Source organism: Myxine glutinosa, chromosome 7 (assembly GCF_964187855.1).
Source record: "Myxine glutinosa chromosome 7, kmMyxGlut1.1, whole genome shotgun sequence".
Classification (NCBI taxonomy): domain Eukaryota; kingdom Metazoa; phylum Chordata; class Myxini; order Myxiniformes; family Myxinidae; genus Myxine; species Myxine glutinosa.
The window spans coordinates 95,602,800-95,622,119 of NC_136267.1; the positions used below are offsets into that span (position 1 = coordinate 95,602,800).

At 49.4% G+C, this 19,320-nt stretch overlaps 1 protein-coding gene across 4 annotated transcripts in view; it reads left to right on the forward strand.

The window, feature by feature from the left end:
• The window catches only part of LOC137431428 (uncharacterized), a 139,647-nt gene extending 121,019 nt beyond the window's left edge, over window positions 1–18,628 (forward strand). For 2 of the 4 annotated variants that reach the window (XR_013624115.1, XR_013624116.1), the window contains 7 exons: window positions 848–916; window positions 1,038–1,156; window positions 1,475–1,583; window positions 6,023–6,097; window positions 8,124–8,603; window positions 8,826–10,639; window positions 18,429–18,628. Coding sequence is in view for 2 of the 4 variants with exons in the window: in XM_068122741.2 (XP_067978842.2) it covers window positions 848–916; window positions 1,038–1,156; window positions 1,475–1,583; window positions 6,023–6,097; window positions 8,124–8,603; window positions 8,826–8,879 (906 nt within the window). In the remaining 2 variants the exon portion in view is untranslated. Of the gene's footprint in view, window positions 1–847; window positions 917–1,037; window positions 1,157–1,474; window positions 1,584–6,022; window positions 6,098–8,123; window positions 8,604–8,825; window positions 10,967–18,428 lie in introns of those variants that run through there. The other 2 variants (XM_068122741.2, XM_068122743.2) reach the window with 1 other exon arrangement.
• Window positions 18,629–19,320: the final 692 nt, after the last annotated feature.

The window sequence follows — 19,320 nt, forward strand, 5'->3', positions numbered from 1 at the left end:
TTTTACCTTTAATTGGAACAAAAGTTACCAAAAAACGTTACAGACAACAAATACAGACACAGAGATCAGATGGCAATGACCAAGAGGTGATTACTATTAATTACTCCCGCCAGGGAGTAATGCATTCACTCGTGTCCGTGTGTGTGTGTGTGCGTGTGTTTGTGAACAAGATATCTGGAAAAGTTCTGAACGGATTTGGATGAAAGTTGGTGGGATGATTGCCCTTGGGATAAGGAAGAATTGATTAGTTTTTGGTGAAGCTCAGGATATTATTCCCGATCCAGACAAGACAAACAGCCACTGAGCTTAGGGAAATCTCATCACTTCCAAGGGCACTCTGGGTACCAGCAATCTCCCAACAATGGTGCCGCCTTTCTCCGCACTCAACGGGGCATTTTCTTAGAAAGGTTTCCTCTTCCCCATCGATCGAGCAAGGGAAGAGCACCTATCATATTTAATGAACCCCCCACGCCTTCCAGACTTGGAGCGGACACTCTTACCATTACCATACACTACTGAGTCTGGTTCTTCTTAAGTCGGCTCTCAGATTGCATTGATCCTCAGTCTTCAGTCCTCTTGATCAAGCATTATTGTATGCACCTTGTCTGTCTCCAAGCCATCCTTCTTCAACAGCTGGTCTCAACTACATCAACATGATTTGACATCAACACGACATGATCTACATCAACATAAGGACTGAAAGAAAATTAATATTATAATCACAAGGTTTCGTAATCCTCGGTTCCTCTGTTTAAAATTTGAGTTTTGTTTATTTAATAATGGACTGGAACTCCGTTCTTATTTGTTCACTGATGCCAATTTTGATGTTTTTGTTCCTTTTGCACAGGGAATACTCTCTGAGGCTGTGCAGTGTGAACCACATATCAAGAGGTCACAAAGAGTCATGAACTTGGAGGTTAGTGTCACTTCCTCTCGAGCATAAACCCAGGACTATAACTCGGATCATGATATCCGAGTAATTGGTAAACAGCTACACATAGCTGTCATGTTGACAATCGTCCCACTTGTTCCCTCAGCTCGCACTTAGTGACACACTGAGCGCTACCGAGAGTGCGCACATGCTACAGGTCGAGCTGAGTGACATGCAGGCTCAGATGGAGCAACAGGAAGAGTCAGCCATCGCTCTGCTGGGCAGGCAAGATATGGCTCACTGTGTTGCACGTCAGCAATCTTGGAAACCGATGTCACATATGTCATGTATAATCACTACATCACAAGGAAGTTACTGTAATATGGTATCAATGTGCAAATATAAGGAAAAGGGGTGAACATAGGAGAATGGATCAACCATAAATGTTTAGGTGAACTTGGTAGAAAGCAATGGAAAGAGACAATTTAAAACGGAAGATTGATTATATGGACCAATTTGAAGAGATGATAATGTACACACCTTTGTTTGAACTTGTTGATATTCAGACAATTTTGATTGTAGTTTTGGTGAATGTGATCTCAGTGAGGAGATCAAGGAACTGGCACTTCTACGTGAGCTTGTGCGGAGAGAGCTACACGAGGTCCAGATGGCGATGCAGGAACAGACATCTATCTTGCAGTTCCATGTTCAGGTAACTGGGACAACATGTCTACTTGCTTGTTCATCACCCTTTCTTCCTTTCTTTGAAGCATGATATATATAATCGCTCCTTCCAGAATCCAATGCCTAACCTGGGTTTGAATCCAGACACAGCTATAAACTGCCATCCTGGTGTCTCGCACTGTCCCTCTGATTGACGTTAAACTTGGAATCCCATCTACCAGTATTAGTTTGTGGACGTTGAAGATCCCATCACGAAAAGTAGGCAAGCCATTTCTGGTACTCTGGCCAAATTCCTGCTCTAACCTACAGGGGGCATTGAACGCATCAGTGACACAGCTTCTCCACTAGTAAATGATGCCACACCCAACCACTTTAAAGTAGAAGTAAAAAACAAAAAAAAAACCTTGAATTTTTATTTCTACTTTTCATCCTAATTCTTCAAGATCTACAAACGTACAAACCCCCTTTCTCATTCCGATTCCCAATTCGTTTGTCGTTCTTTCCCTTTTCCTCATACTCTGCTGCTAACACATGTAACTGCTGCTAACACCAATTTGTTTGGTGAAGTTGTTGTCACAAGATGATGGAGTAAAACTGAAAACGAAGGCCCGTGTGAGTACCACGATAGCCTTGTTTACATGGAGACCGCCATATTGTTAAGCAGTGCCAAGCGTTCCGTTCCGCTGGAGTGCTTGCTTCAGCGATTTTAATCAAGCAAGCTGCTTGGAAAGCCACAGCAAGCTGCTTGATAACGGAACACACCCCATGATTTTCTATTTGTAACTGACCAAACTTGGTTTTTATTTCAATGTGGAAAGATAGCAGTTACAGGGTATTCATGACAAACATTTAAAATGAGGTTTTCGTTTGTACGACATAGAATACAAGGCCTTGTGTTCAGTTACCAAGCAGCTAGCTAGCGCTTACCAAGCCAGCCGTTCCTTAACGGTTTCAAATGGAGCGCTTGCTTGAGTGCTCAATTGCCACTTGGTGAATGCTCTATAAGAGGCTTAGTAAGTGAACACAGCCAGCGCTCAGTGTGAAGGATTAAAGGTTCATTTATGATGGATTCACTGAAGATTCACAATGCCTTTGGTTCTAATTAACCCCCCTATAGGACATGGGAAGGTAAAATAACTTTATTACTGTTGTCGGGTTTGTTTCTACAATTAGTGCTCCAATCTTTAAACGGCTCCACAATTTCTTAGAACGACTCTCCCCCCCCCCCCCCTCATCCCTCTCCCCATCCCCCCACCCCTCCCCTCCGAACATATACATCTATATATATTGTTGCAGCCACAGGTTTTGGGTCTACTAAGAGGGGGGTTAGCCTCGGTTCCCCTTCCACCCCCCCGAACTTACCAGGCCTGAGGCTAACAGGCATAAATAACTTCATGCCATGACAGGTTGCTGATCAACCACAGATGCCAACCAGTTAATCGCGTGCTTCAGTGTCCGCCGCCTGATACCATTTAACTGAAGGTCACGTGATCTTCTGGCAGGGATACATGCCCTCGGCTATGCACCAATCCTATCTTAATTAGATATTGTAATGAGGGTGGCTGAGCAACCACTTGCTGAAAGTGTGTCTGATCGAGGCAATTAGTCAGGGAATGATAATCTCACTAGCTACACGAAGTGCAAACAGCGCTGGATCAATGGAGGAAAAGGCAAGGATGAACAGATTGGAAAGGACCCTCAACAAGGGATATATTACAGTTATTTTACAAGGCACAGGTGAGATCATGCAAAATGGGGGGAGGGAACTCAAGGGCTTTAATGCTCGTGAGAGGGGAAGATGTGCGTAAAGGGAACAATGGGGGAATGTGAATCTAAATGTACAAACAATCATTACAATGGAGAGTGCAGCGATATTTATAAGCGGGAAAGAAAATGGACGAGAGCAAAACCTTAACCTATACCTCATCTATCGCTATTACACAGTCCAAGCATCCAGCAAACATCAATGGAGGAAGAAAATAACAGAAGATAGAGACTGCAAGGATCACGACCTATTCCTTACCTGGGGGAAGCAGTCTAAATGAGGGGGGTAAAGAGGGAAAATACTGAGGTGACTAGGGTGGATTGAGTGTGGAGGTGCAGGTGAGTGCATGTAATGTGAACGATACAAGAGGAAATGTGAAAGTGCATCTATGTTTATGAAAGAATGATAAAAATAAAAGAAAACGTGAAATGGCCTACTGAGGAAAGAACACGTGAGTGGATAGCCTACTGTGTGAGAGTCTAAAAGGAATGTGTGAGCATAACCTGGTTTGGCCCTAATAGGTTCACTCGCTCTGTCCACCCTAAGGCTTCCAGCCCCGAATCGCCAACGTGAGCGCCACCACTCGAGCTCAGATCATTCACCTCCACACACGCAAAGAGAGCATGCAGACCGGCAGGCAGCAAGCAGAGAGAGAGAGAGCGAGATCCTTCGCCTGCGGCACTTTTATAATCCCCTAGCGAGGGCCAGGCCTTCCTGTGTAATCGAGAAGGTTCTCAGCTCTGTACGGGTGTTAACACCTTGGTTAACATGGGTGGGAGGGGTAGCGACTTGCCACTTGGTGCTGGACGAATGCTGGTAGTGCATAATTGTTTTGTAAAGACAGACGGGGTGATTAAATGTTCACAGGACGCGAAATGGCTAATCTGTTTCTGCATGTCTGTCTGTTTCTGTCTGTCTGTCTGTCTGTTTCTGCCTGACTGTCTGTCTGTTTCTGCCTGACTGTCTGTCTGTTTCAGCCTGTCTGTCTGTCTGTTTCAGCATGTCTGTCTGTTTCAGCCTGTCTGTCTGTCTGTTTCAGCATGTCTGTCTGTTTCTGCCTGTCTGTCTGTTTCTGCCTGTCTGTCTGTTTCAGCATGTCTGTCTGTTTCAGCCTGTCTGTCTGTCTGTTTCAGCATGTCTGTCTGTTTCTGCCTGTCTGTCTGTTTCTGCCTGTCTGTCTGTTTCTACCTGTCTGTCTGTTTCTGCCTGTCTGTCTGTCCGTTTCAGCCTGTCTGTCTGTCCGTTTCAGCCTGTCTGTCTGTTTCAGCCTGTCTGTCTGTCTGTTTCAGCCTGTCTGTCTGTTTCAGCCTGTCTGTCTGTTTCTGTCTGTTTCAGCCTGTCTGTCTGTTTCAGCCTGTCTGTCTGTTTCAGCCTGTCTGTCTGTTTCAGCCTGTCTGTCTGTTTCAGCCTGTCTGTCTGTTTCAGCCTGTCTGTCTGTTTCAGCCTGTCTGTCTGTTTCAGCCTGTCTGTCTGTTTCAGCCTGTCTGTCTGTCCGTTTCAGCCTGTCTGTCTGTCCGTTTCAGCCTGTCTGTCTGTTTCTGCCTGTATGTTTCTGTCTGTCTGTCTGTCTGTTTCAGCCTGTCTGTTTCTGTCTGTCTGTCCGTTTCAGCCTGTCTGTCTGTCCGTTTCAGCCTGTCTGTCTGTCCGTTTCAGCCTGTCTGTCTGTTTCTGCCTGTATGTTTCTGCCTGTCTGTCTGTCCGTTTCAGCCTGTCTGTCTGTTTCAGCCTGTCTGTCTGTTTCAGCCTGTCTGTCTGTTTCAGCCTGTCTGTCTGTTTCAGCCTGTCTGTCTGTTTCAGCCTGTCTGTCTGTTTCAGCCTGTCTGTCTGTTTCAGCCTGTCTGTCTGTTTCAGCCTGTCTGTCTGTTTCTGCCTGTCTGTCTGTTTCTGCCTGTCTGTCTGTTTCTGCCTGTCTGTTTCTGAGGTAAAACAAAGTCCAGCGAACAAAAGAGCTGGGCGCCACCTCCGGCAATCCCCCCTCCCCTCCGTGCTAATTTGTTATTTTTCCCATTTTGACTCTCGTACATCGATCTAAGGTTCAAGGAGGAACTCGTACATATCATATGCAAGAAAGAGGCATTAGGAGACATCAGTGAACTTTCACAGTGATGGACAACTCACCATAGCATATGGGATTTGAGTCTGGGGTATGTTCCATTACCAATTAGCTTGCTATGGCTTGCCAAGTCAGCCGTTCCTTATCAACCGTTTCCTTGGAGTGCTTGCTTGAGTGCTTAAGCCGCTTGGTGAGTGCTCTACAAGGTTATTGGTAATGGAAGAAGTCATCCCTGGAATCGCACTAATTATGAGCAGTTTGGACCCTGCTCGTCCAAACATAATCCAAACATTCAGCTCAAGTACGTGTGACTTGAGATGTTTTAACGACGACACAAAGTGTTACAAAACTGTGGACAATACATCACGATTTAGGCCAAACTTCTTGGTATTTTACGGCAAACTTTAATCCAATCCTATAATGCAGAGAACTCGTGTTCAAATCCCATCTACTGTTGATATGACCATTGTCTGATGAAAAGTACATTGATGTCTCCTAATGTCCTTGTCCTGTGTGTTATTGATGCACAACGTCCTCCATGAATCTTACGTCACTGTTTAAAAAACGTCTTTTTGCTTTTGCAACTTAGTGGCTTCAGCTAAAGTTTTGTCACAGGAAGTTTCATTGTCGTGTTTCGTTTTTATTTCAGGAGCACAAGGAAGGAAGGGGCTTTCCAGATCCCGATTCGGATGGGAACACCAGGAGTTTAAACCTGCAGCAGTTGGTGAGTGATGTGAAAAAGAGCCATTGATGGAGGTAGTGTTAAATAACAACAACAACAACAACAACAACAAAAACAATACAACAACAATGATGCTGGGATAGTGGGATAATCTCTTGGTCGTGCTCATGTGATCGACTTACCTTCAGCCTGGGTTTGATTCCCAACCCATTCGATTTTTCTTTTTTACTAGATCATAAAGGAGCCCACACACATGCACTCACGCATGCATGCACACACATTGCGCACACATGGACATACAGACAAATACACAAGACACAACACAGGATTGTTAGACGAGACAAACGCAGCCACTGCGCTTGGGGGAAGTGCCGTCGTCACTTCCTGTGACACTCTGGGTACCAGCGACACCACAACAATGTCACCACCTTTCTCACCGCAATCAGCAGGGAATTTCCTAAGGGGGAATTTCCTCCTCCACATGGATGCTAACGTATGGGGAATTTCCGGGTTCTTATCCATTTAAATGCTGAACTGTAGAAAGAGGGAGGAAACAACAACAGCAGAGTTGATGGAAAAAATCTAGGGAAACTGGGACAAATAAGGAATTTGGAGAGGATGCATGGAGTGAACAATATGTTAACTTCTTCAAGAGGATTGTTAAGAAAATATACAGAAGGGTTTGCCATATGGCCCTTTCAGAGAGACAGAGACAGAGACAGAGACAGAGAGAGATTTATCAGGATTGGAAGACATATTCCAAGAGTTCCATCAGCTTGTGATTCTACTAGTACCCGACTGCAAAGCCGCAATGAGCCGGCGAAGCCAAAGCCTCTTGCCATTATTTTACCCATCACTATGGCATCAGTAGGTTAGGTAGTTGGTAGTAGGTAGGTGTAGTAGGTACCGTACCTAGTTCAAAATGACACCATTTGCATTCTGGATGAGAATAAAATTTATAAAATTTCCTTCTTGATTAATTCGGTGAATTCCGTCTCAACTTCGGATATTTCCGGCCGTGAAAAACTATACCCTACGGCGCAAGATTTCTAAAAAATAATTCTTCATCAATTTTAGAATATTTGACGCCGTTTCAGCCTCCGAAACGCGTAATAAGCTTTTTTGAAATATTTTTTCAAATGCTCGAATCTCATTGGTTCCTGTGTTTGGTGACAATTTTCGTTGAAGATAACCAGGGCCCGTGTGGGCCGAGGTTGGTCTTAAAGTATTTTAATTACAAATTAGAGGTGCATAAGATTGTGAATCAAAAAAAGACGGGTGAAACAAACTCCTATTGAACTTTTTCTCAATTTTTATGCATACTTCCGCATCCGCAAGGTGGCGGCCTCCATGGAGCAATTTGGTTTTTGAAATATTTTTTCAAATTCTCGAATCTCATTGGTTCCGGTGTTTGGTGACGATTTTCGTTGAAGATAACCAGGGCCCATGCGGGCCGAGGTTGGTCTTAAAGTATTATAATTACAAATTAGAGTTGCATAAGATTGTGAATCAAACAAAGACGGGTGAAACAAACTCCTATTGAACTTTTTCTCAATTTTTTATGCATACTTCCGCATCCGCAAGATGGCGGCCTCCATGGAGCGATTTGGTGCGTCAAAGCTTCGAAATTCTCAAAGGATTCAGCAAAATCTAGCTTTTCAACATAATACGTACGTGTTCTTTCACAACACCGGCTTCGCCAGCTATCAAAGTCTGAAGAGCAGGAAGAGGGTGCTGCATGCCTTTCTGAAGGATGAGGGACGTCACGGCAGTGGGTGAAATCATCAGCAAATAGATAAAGAAGATTGTCTCACAATGTCCTCATTCAATATGTTCAAGCTTCCGAACGCCAAAAGATTTCGAAAGGCATTAGGATATCCCAGGCTCGACTTTGAGGCTTCCTTTCACAGTTTCACTGCCACTTGGACAGATATATTGCAGTCCCCATACTCTAAACAAACAAATTTATGATAAATAAATTTAGTAAAATTTACATGGAACCAATGTGATTAAATGTCTATCCATGTGCCTCATGATTTCATCATCATTATTTCCCTTGTTCTTACAGATTCTTGGGATGCTTGCAAAGCAGCTCAGCTTGAAATCGGAGCTGCTGAGTTCAGGACCCGGCACTGGGTCCAGACCGATCGGCAATGAAATAAATGGAACGGCTGGCTTTGAGGATCAAGACAGGGCAAGGAAACGCTATTGCGAACCTATGTCACCTTTGTCACTGAGGAGGTCTCCAGAAAGTACGAGAAGATGGCGGCAGTCATGGAAGCCATGTGACCTGACCACTGGTTCTGATGATGAATCATTTGAAGGGACGCACTGGCATTATGTTCAGTCCGAACCACTGAAGAAGGTGGAACGAACACATCATTCCAGGAAATTCCAGGCCATGAGGTCTTTTGAACTGGCTCAACAAACCTCACATGAAAAGGGGTCGTTCCACAGTTTGATGTCCAACTTAGAATCCGATGAAGAGAGGTTGAGCACAGATGGAGAGTTTGTGTCTTTTTCTGAACTGCTGAAAATTCTTGAGAAGGTAAGGCGGGTGGGAAGAGGGTATGTAGAGTGTGTGGCTGATGTGGGTAAGATAGAGGCAGGACAGTGATTCAAGAACAATTTGAGTTTTGGTCCCCAAGACCCTATTTTATAGACAACGAGTGTAACAATAACATACAGTTGTCTTGTAGTTGCAGCAACAAGAAAAATAACTACACAAAATGCTCATTCCATCATTTGTGTCGCCTGTCTGTTCCACCAGTTCAAGTGCTCTTTGGTGGAAGAAATTCACGGGGCGATTCTGGAAGATGTTTAACGAGTCTCTGGATCTGTTGGTCCCTTCAACTCGAGCTCTACATTTGCAGCCACACATTACGGGATGCGTTCGTAAACATCTTCCACAGTCTCCGAGTGCTGGAGACTGTATATGTCTTCAAGATATGCCTGGGATGGGTGTCAAGACTCATTGAAAAGAACAAACTGAATTGGTGTCCAATAGGATGGTGCAGAGGAGTTGCATAATCCGGGTTTGATTGCTGACCCGACTTTATACTGTTTCACTGGCAGGGCGATGGATCAATGAGTGAGCCATCCGATAGATTGGATGTTAATCCAGGGACTCAACTGCTAGCGGTAGTTGCTGGTGACTTTAAAGATCCCACAGTGACTTTCGATGAAGATTTAGGTGAATCGAGGCCGCATTGCTAAACAAATCCCACGTTCCTGACATGACCAGTAGTGGGGCTACATACATGCCAGTCACCCTCTAATGGTAGCTCTCCATGTACTTTCAGTTGTGTTCATAGACTGGCAATATACTAGGATATGATATTGCTCTACATGTGATGGTTCCACCATGATATTTCAATGGACTTACCGTGGATCAAAAATGACATCCTCCTTCTTTTTACGGCGTAGCCTGTAGAGCAATGCCCTCTGGAACAGCGTTTGTCTGTCCGTCTGTATGTTTGTATGTATGTATGTATGTCCGTTTGTATGTATGTATGTCCCATCCACCGGCATTTTGTGGGTTTATTCCCTTTAAACTCCGTTTTCTCTGCAACCGTTGGTCCAATTGACACGAAACTTTCACTATAGGAGCACCTCCTCCTGTCGATTTTTTAAAATGGTAATCATGACGTCATAGGTCATCATAGGTCACGTGGTATGGTCGCTAACTTGGAAAAATCGAAAAACTTTGCACCTCCATATCACCGAAACCACTCCATGGGGAAAAAAAAAGAAAGGTGGTTCATTGTAAAGTACTCCCCATGGGGAATAATGTTGATGATGTCATAGGTGCCTCCATTATGACGTTATAAATCGACAAGTATAAAGTTTGATCCAATCAGTTTGAAATTTCTTGGAACGTGATCTCAGGATAAATTGGTCGAGAAAATTTTTTGATGACGTCATCGGTCACGTAGTTCGGTGGCTTTATTTTTACAGCGGAGCCCATAGGGCAATGCCGTTTGGAACAGCGTTTGTCTGTCCGGCTGGTCGATGTATGAATGTATGTCCCTCACAAACGTCCACCAATCAGAGCTGAGGATCTGGTCACATGACAGGGAGACAGCAGAGCCTCCACTCAGCAGATCCAAGCACGTCGAAAGGGTCTTTCTACCTAGATAGGCCTAATGCGCTATCTCTGCACCATCCTGTTGGACAAGATGACCTCTTCCCTCACAAACACAAAATGGCTTTACTCAAAGTCCGTGCTCCCTAAAGCTTGCCTTTTCACACCTTTACAGGTATTACGTGCTGATGAATGACAAAAGTTTGCACCAAACTGAGAATACAAGGTGTGGGCGTGGCTTGTCAATCAAGAATACAAGGTGTGGGCGTGGCTTGTCAATCGGGATTGCTCTCGTCGTCATGGAGATCGTTTTGAAATTTCCATGGAGATAATTTAATAAGCGGCGAACAGGAAATGACGATTAGAGAGTTAAACCAGATCATGGCGAATGTATTAATGATATTTAATGATCATTTTGTGCTGGTGTGGAAAGAGTTGAGATTTGCACACAATGGCGGCCTTCCGAAAACCCATGTGGTTTCTTCGCTTCGCCAAACACAGTATTGTAGCGGCTGCCGCTGGGTGTTCACAATCGCCTTGCACCTATCAAGGACGCAGAGCGATCACCATGCCGGGCTCGTCCAGGACGCCCGGGCAGGCCCGCGCTCAACTTGCCAGGCCTCGGTCGGGACGCCCGGGCATGCCCGGGCATGCCCGGGCAGGCTCGCCCTCAACTTGCCAGGCCGCAGCCAGGACGCTGGGCCACGCCCCTGGCGCCGGGCCTGGGCAAACCCCCTGGGTTAATAGATATATATTGCTGACCGATAAACGGGTTTTCAGAGTGCCTGAGTGTTTGATTTCAATAAAGCAACTCAGATGAATTCCAGCTTTTTGTCGCGTCCATTCTTCCGATCGACGTGGGAGCCCCAGCTCCTTCATTGGTGACCTATCGACATGGACACGGCAGTCGCCCTTAAACTGCCTACCTTCTGGGAGGCTCACGCGGCGGTTTGGTTCGCACAGGCGGAGTCCCTGTTCGCCCTGCGAGGCATCACGGCCGACGACACCCGCTTCCACCATGTGGTAGCTGCGCTCGGGTCGGCTACCGCGGCCCACGCCCTGAGCCTCCTCGAAAGCCCGCCAGCCGCTGACAAATACGGCGCGATTAAGAAGCTTCTCCTCGATGCTTTCGCCCTCCCATCGGCGGAACGCGCACGGCGCCTGCTCGAACTGCCTGAGCTCGGCGACACGCGCCCTTCCGAGCGAATGGACTACATGCTTTCACTGCTCGGCGAGCACTCTCCGGCATTCCTGTTCCGGGAGCTGTTCCTCCGTCAGCTGCCTAACCCGGTACGCCTCGCCCTGGCAAGCACGACGATCACAGATCCCCGGGCCCTTGCCAGAGAAGCCGACAAGATCTCCGCTGCAGGACGGCGCATCGCAGCGGCGACATGGGACCCACCGCCGTCCGACGCAACAACCATGGCGCCCGAGCACCCGGCACGGTCGACGGCCGAACTGCCGACGCAATTGGCGGCCGCTCTACCGTGCCGACCACCTCCACCCGACCAAGCGTGGTGTTACTATCATGCCAGGTTCGGACAAAAGGCCCGGACATGCCGACCCCCGTGCACCTTCGGCAGGCCGGGAAACGGCCGGGCCGGCGTTCATTACCAGCCATGAGCGCCGGCCATACGGGCAACTTACTGTTCATCACGGATAAAGCGTCCGGACGGCGCTTCCTGTGCGACACCGGCGCCCAACTGAGCGTCATACCCGCCTCTGACCAGGACAGGCAATCCGCGGTTTGCGGCCCCTCCTTGGTTGCGGCCAACGGATCGACTATCCGCACCTTCGGCCCGCGCAACGTCACCCTCTGCTTCGGCGGCCAACGCTTTGCTTGGACGTTTGTAACCGCCAACGTGCCCATGGCTCTGCTAGGCGCCGACTTCCTCTGCGCACACGGACTGCTGGTGGACGTCCAACGGCGTCGTTTAATCAACGCTGAAACCTTCAGCTCCCTGGTATGCACATTGAGCAGCTCCGCGCCGACCGAGCTGGCATGCACCGTCCCGGCGGCGAACGAGTTTGCTCGCCTGCTCACGGAGTTCCCGGCCCTCACGCGGCCGACGTTTTCGGCCGTCGCAGTACGGCATGGGATCGAGCACCACATACCAACCACGGGCCCGCCGGTCTACGCCAGGGCCCGCCGCCTCGACCCAGCCAAGCTCGCCGTAGCGAAGGCCGAATTCGACGCGTTGGAGCACCTCGGCATCGTGCGGCGCTCCGATAGCGCGTGGGCCTCGCCACTGCACATCGTGCCAAAGCCGGGGGGTGGATGGCGCCCGTGTGGCGACTACCGCCGTCTCAATGACGCTACCACCCCCGACAGGTACCCGATCCCGCATATCCAAGACTTCTCCGCCCGTCTGGCGGGACGGGTCATTTTTTCGAAAATTGATCTCATACGGGGATATCACCAGGTACCTGTCAGGGCGGCCGACGTCCCTAAAACGGCAGTCATCACGCCGTTCGGCTTATTCGAATTCTTGCGGATGCCGTTTGGTCTCAAGAACGCGGCTCAGGCGTTCCAGCGCTTGATGGACGGCGTGCTGCGTGACCTGCCGTTCCTTTTCGTTTACCTGGACGACATCCTCGTCGCCAGCACGTCCCGGGCCGAGCACCTCCTCCACCTCCGAACACTGTTCGGGCGCCTCAGCGAGCACGGCCTCATCGTCAACCCGGCCAAATGCCACTTCGGCACGACGGCCGTTGATTTTTTGGGCCACCACATCACCAAGAACGGGGCCGTGCCGCTGCCAACCAAGGTCGAGGCCATCACCACGTTCCCGCGTCCCCGCACCATAAAGGCCCTGCAGGAATTCCTGGGAATGGTGAATTTTTATCACCGCTTCGTGCCCCGCGCTGCTCAACTCATGCGGCCCCTCTACGAAGCCCTCCGGGGCAAGCCGGCCAAGCACGACATCGCCTGGTCCGCAGCAATGGATGCGGCCTTCCAACGCTCAAAGCGGGCCCTCGCCGACGCAACACTGCTCGCTCACCCGGTGCTCAACGCTCCCATCGCCCTCACCACGGATGCCTCCGACTACGCGGTGGGCGCCGTACATGAGCAATGGGTGAACGGGGTTTGGCAGCCACTCGCTTTTTTCAGCCGGCAGCTCCGGCCGAACGAGCTCAAATACAGCACGTTTGACCGGGAGCTCCTCGTTATACACCTGGCCGTCCGCCATTTCCGCCACCTCCTGGAGGGCCGACCTTTCACGGCGTTCGTCGACCACAAGCCGTTGGTTTACGCCATGGCCAAGGTCACGGAGCCATGGTCGGCCCGCCAACAGCGCCACCTCTCCGCCGTGTCGGAGTTTACCACGGACATCCGGCACGTCGCCGGCAAAAACAACGCCATGGCCGACTGTCTTTCCCGGGCCAGCGCGAACGCGGTCCACCTGGGCGTGGATTTTGCGCTTATGGCGGCGGACCAGACCACCGACACCACGGTGCAAGCCCTCCGGGCGGCGGACACGGGCCTCCGCCTGGCCGACATCCCCTGCGCGGACACTGTCCTGCTCTGCGACGTCTCCCAAGGCCAGCCTCGCCCCATCGTGCTCGTCACCTGGCAACGCCGCATCTTCGCCTCCCTCCACGGCCTTTCCCACCCGGGCCGGAAAGCTTCCCAGAAGCTGGTGTCGGCGCGTTTCGTCTGGCACGGCCTTCGTCGGGACGTCCGCGATTGGACCAGCACCTGCATGGCCTGCCAACGGGCCAAGGTCCACCGACACACCCAGGCCCCGCTGGCACCTTTCACCGTGCCCGAACGACGTTTCGACCACGTCAACGTGGATCTGGTGGGCCCCCTCCCCCCGTCACGGGGGTTCACACACCTGCTCACCATGGTGGACAGGACCACCAGGTGGCCGGAGGCCGTTCCCCTCGTCTCCACCACCACCGCCGACGTGGCGCAGGCTTTCATCGCCACCTGGGTCGCCCGCTTCGGCGCACCGGCGGACATCTCGTCAGACCGCGGACCACAGTTCACCTCCGAGCTGTGGGCGCGGTCGCCCGCAACCTGGGGGTCAAGCTCCACCGTACTACGGCCTACCACCCCCAAGCAAACGGGTTGTGCGAGCGATTCCACCGCTCCATGAAGGCCGCGCTCATGGCCGGCCTTCAAGACGGCGGTTGGGCCGACCGGCTGCCGTGGGTCCTTTTGGGCCTTCGCACGGCCCCCAAGGAGGACCTCCAGGCATCCACCGCCGAGCTTGTCTATGGCCAGGTGCTACGCGTCCCGGGCGAATTCGTGCCCGACGCTACCAGTCCCTGGTCCGCAGCTCACCAGCGCTCGGACCTCCAGGAGGCCGCCCGACGGTTTGCCCCCGTGCCAACATCCCACCACGGTGACCCCCAGTCCTACGTCCCCCCAGCACTCCGCACAGCGGAGTATGTTTTTGTGCGTCACGACGCACATCGGTGGCCACTCCAGCCGCCGTACGACGGGCCCTTCCGGGTGCTGCGACGGGACGACAAGTCGTTCGTCATCGACATCGGCGGCAGGTCGGACCGGATTACAGTGGACCGCCTCAAGCCGGCGCACGTGGACGTCGACCACCCACCACGGGTGGCCCTTCCGCCGCGGCGAGGCCGCCCCCCGTCCACGGTGCCCCCCACTCGACCGCCCACCACCTCACCGGACCCCCTCCCACGACCCGCCAGGGGTCGCTTCGGCCGGGTCATCAGGACCCCCCTCAAATTGACCCTGCCGGTGCAAGTCGATTCTGGGGGGACGTGTGTAGCGGCTGCCGCTGGGTGTTCACAATCGCCTTGCACCTATCAAGGACGCAGAGCGATCACCATGCCGGGCTCGTCCAGGACGCCCGGGCAGGCTCGCCCTCAACTTGCCAGGCCGCAGCCAGGACGCTGGGCCACGCCCCCTGGCGCCGGGCCTGGGCAAACCCCCTGGGTTAATCTATATTATAATAGCCGTAGATGATTCTGTCTGTCTGTCTATCTGTTGGGTGTCTGTCCGGGGTGTGGCTTACTCGGTTTGCAGAGTAGCTCCACCCATAGCTCCACCCATTCTGGGAGTGGCTATAAACAAATATCCACCATTTTATTAACTCGCATAGCTTTGAGTCCTGTTTTGTAGGCCCGTGGTGTCTTGCTCTCCCCGTTTTATTTCAAATCAAATTCGATAAATCATTTCATTTTTCACAGTCGCTAACATAGTTTTAGACTCGGTTGAAAAAAAACGGGAAGAAAATCCGATGAAAGTTGCCGTTTATAGAACGAAATGAATTCTCAAAGGCCTGTAACTTCAAGGCCATTGAGTCTCTCTCACGCCTTTATCTCCAATCTAACTCACCATATGATTTCATTTTTATCGATGGTTTTACTTTTAGACTCGGTGTCAGCAATAATTGAGAACAATCCACACACGCGGGAAAATGCAGAGATATATTTTTTAAAATCGCGTCATGGTGTATCATACACCGCCCAACATGACACCGCCGGCAATGTGTCGATATATATTAAAAATTCGCTTTTGCTTTTCCGTTATGATATATTACTATTTCGTTTGATGATAGTCGTCACAAAAACGTCAACAATGATGCCGACATATATTTCTTCGTTTTTATTTCATTCAACATATTAGCCGGAAGTAAAATATGTTTCAGGAAATTACCGAGAGATATTTCTTCGTTTTTTTTATTAGTTATGTGCGCATACACTTTAAATAGGTTTATTTGAAATCTTTAATTTTCCACAAACATTCCACACACGCGGGAAAATGCAGAGATATATTTTTTAAAATCGCGTCATGGTGTATCATACACCGCCCAACATGACACCGACGGCAATGTGTCGATATCTATTTTAAATTCGATATATCATTTCATTTTTCACAGTCGCTAACATAGTTTTAGACTCGGTTGAAAAAAAACGAGAAGAAAATCCGATGAAAGTTGCCGTTTATAGAACGAAATGAATTCTCAAATGCCTGTAACTTCAAGGCCATTGAGTCTCTCTCACGCCTTTATCTCCAATCTAACTCACCATATGATTTCATTTTTATCGATGGTTTTAGAGTCGGTGTCAGCAATAATTGAGAACATTCCACACACGCGGGAAAATGCAGATATATTTTTTAAAATCGCGTCATGGTGTATCATACACCGCCTAACATGACACCGACGGCAACGTGTCGATACATATTAAAAATTCGATATATCATTTCATTTTTCACAGTCGCTAACATAGTTTTCGACTCGGTTGAAAAAAAACGGGAAGGAAATCCAATGAAAGTTGCCGTTTATAGAACGAAATGAATTCTCAAACGCCTGTAACTTCAACTTCAAGGCCATTGAGTCTCTCTCACGCCTTTATCTCCAATCTAACTCACCATATGATTTCATTTTTATCGATGGTTTTGGACTCGGTGTCAGCAATAATTGAGAACATTCCACACACGCGGGAAAATGCAGAGATATATTTTTAAAAATCGCGTCATGGTGTATCATACACCGCCCAACATGACACCGACGGCAACGTGTCGATATATATTAAAAATTCGCTTTTGCTTTTCCGTTAAGATATATTACTTTTTCGTTTGATGACAGTCGTCACAAAAACGTCAACAATGATGCCGACATATATTTCTTCGTTTTTATTTAATTCAACATTATTAGCCGGAAGTAAAATATGTTTCAGGAAATTACCGAGAGATATTTCTTCGTTTTTTAAAATTAGTTATGTGCGAATACACTTTAAATAGGTTTATTTGAAATCTTTAATTTTCCACAATATAATTTACTTGCCATTTATCATTTGATGATTACGAGACAAATTCCTCTTGAGGATCGTGACAATTCATGCGCTGCGTGGAAACTTCTATTTCCAAAATGAATGAGACGATCGATGAAGAACGCAGACTTGAACAGGATGCAGCAAGAAAACGAATGAGACGGGCGAACGAGTCCATCGACGAACGTCAATGCAAACTTGTGGGGTCACCCGTGGGAATCCCACGGGCATGGATGTGTGTGACATTTCGACATATTGAGTTAGATGCTGCACATTCATTTTTACAAAATGGTTACTGGCAAGTCATCAGATCCAGAAATGGTGTAAAAACCACCGTTTAGAGGCCATTTTTCCCCGCAAAGCGGGGGTTGGCCTTTTCGGGGACCGTGGTAGTTGTTGTTTTTTTGTCCCCTTTTTGAAGCAATGTTTTACGGCCGGATGCCCTTCCTGACGCCAACCCTTTTTGCCGCCTTCAACGACAAACAGGGAATTACCAGTGAACTGGTACTCAATTAGCCGACCTCGGAAGGATGACAGGCTGAGTCAACCCCCCTGGCATTAATTCGGCGATCGACCGAGATTCGAACCCAGGATCCTAAGCCGGCACCCTAGCCGCTAGCCCAACACCAGAAATGGTGTCATGAACACAATTTATTTACGCACAAGCACAAAAGCAAGACGGGCCGATTTCCGATTCCGACGGGCCGACGGGCGAGACGGGCCGATTTCCGATTCCGACGGGCCGATTTGGAGCAAGAAAAAGAACGAGACGGGAGAAAAAGGAGAGAAACGAGACGGGGAAAGCCGATTGGAGAGGCGAGTGAGGCGCGATTGGAGAGGAGTGTGAGGCGCGATTGGAGAGGAGTGTGAGGCACGATTGGAGAGGAGTGTGAGGCGTGATTGGAGAGGAGTGTGAGGCACGATTGGAGAGGAGTGATTGGAGGGGAGTGTGAGGCACGATTGGAGAGGAGTGTGAGGCACGATTGGAGAGGAGTGTGAGGCGCGATTGGAGAGGAGTGTGAGGCGCGATTGGAGAGGAGTGTGAGGCGCGATTGGAGAGGCGTGTGAAGGATTGGAGAGGAGAGGAGTGTGAGGGATTGGAGAGGTGAGGGATTGGAAAGGAGAGGGATGTGAGGGTTTGGAGAGGAGAGGAGTGCTAGGTGGAGAGAGGAGAGTGTCAGGTGGAGACAGGAGAGTGTCAGGTGGAGACAGGAGAGTGTCAGGTGGAGAGGAGTGAGGGGTCACATATTATGTGAAATAACTAAATTCACACCATTTCTGGATCTGATGCCTTGCCAGTAACCATTTTGTAAAAATGAATGTGCAGCATATAACTCAAATATGTCGAAATGTCACACACATCCATGCCCGTGGGATTCCCACGGGTGACCCCGCTAGTAGATATATATTGCTGACCGATAAACGGGTTTTCAGAGTGCCTGAGTGTTTGATTTCAATAAAGCAACTCAGATGAATTCCAGCTTTTTGTCGCGTCCATTCTTCTGATCGACGTGGGAGCCCCAGCTCCTTCAGTATTTTGTTACCAAACTCGATCCTTGTACATTCCTTGTGAATAATAGTGAGGATTTCATTTTATTATCCTGAGTGTTTACCTCGTTTTGGGGAGAAATTGTCCTTTAAATTGCTTCACTAATTCTGCAATAAAGTCTTCAATCGCAATTACAGTATTTTTAACAAACAAAAAATGTAAATAAAAGTACCGGTATCATGTACATTTGGAGTGTTCATCATGCATTTGATGTGTGATACCGTTTAGGGATGAGAGTGGAATGGTTTTGCAATGGTGTTGAACAGGGGGTGTGAATGGGGGTGAGAGGGCAGAGGGTGTGAATGGGGGTGAGAGGGCATAGGGTGTGAATGGGGGTGAGAGGGCTGGGTGTGAATGGGGGTGAGAGGGCAGGGGTGTGAATGGGGGTGGGAGGGCAGGGGGTATGAGTGGGGGTGAGAGGGTAAAGGGTGTGTGAATGGGGGTGAGAGGGCTGGGTGTGTGAATGGGGGTGAGAGGGCTGGGTGTGTGAATGGGGGTGAGAGGGCAGGGGTGTGTGAATGGGGGTGAGAGGGCTGGGTGTGTGAATGGGGGTGAGAGGGCAGGGGTGTGAATGGGGGTGGGAGGGCAGGGGGTATGAGTGGGGGTGAGAGGGTAAAGGGTGTGTGAATGGGGGTGAGAGGGCAGGGATGTGTGAATGGGGGGTGAGAGGGCAGGGGTGTGAATGGGGGTGGGAGGGCAGGGGGTATGAGTGGGGGTGAGAGGGTAAAGGGTGTGTGAATGGGGGTGAGAGGGCTGGGTGTGTGAATGGGGGTGAGAGGGCTGGGTGTGTGAATGGGGGTGAGAGGGTAGGGGTGTGTGAATGGGGGTGAGAGGGCTGGGTGTGTGAATGGGGGTGAGAGGGCTGGGTGTGTGAAT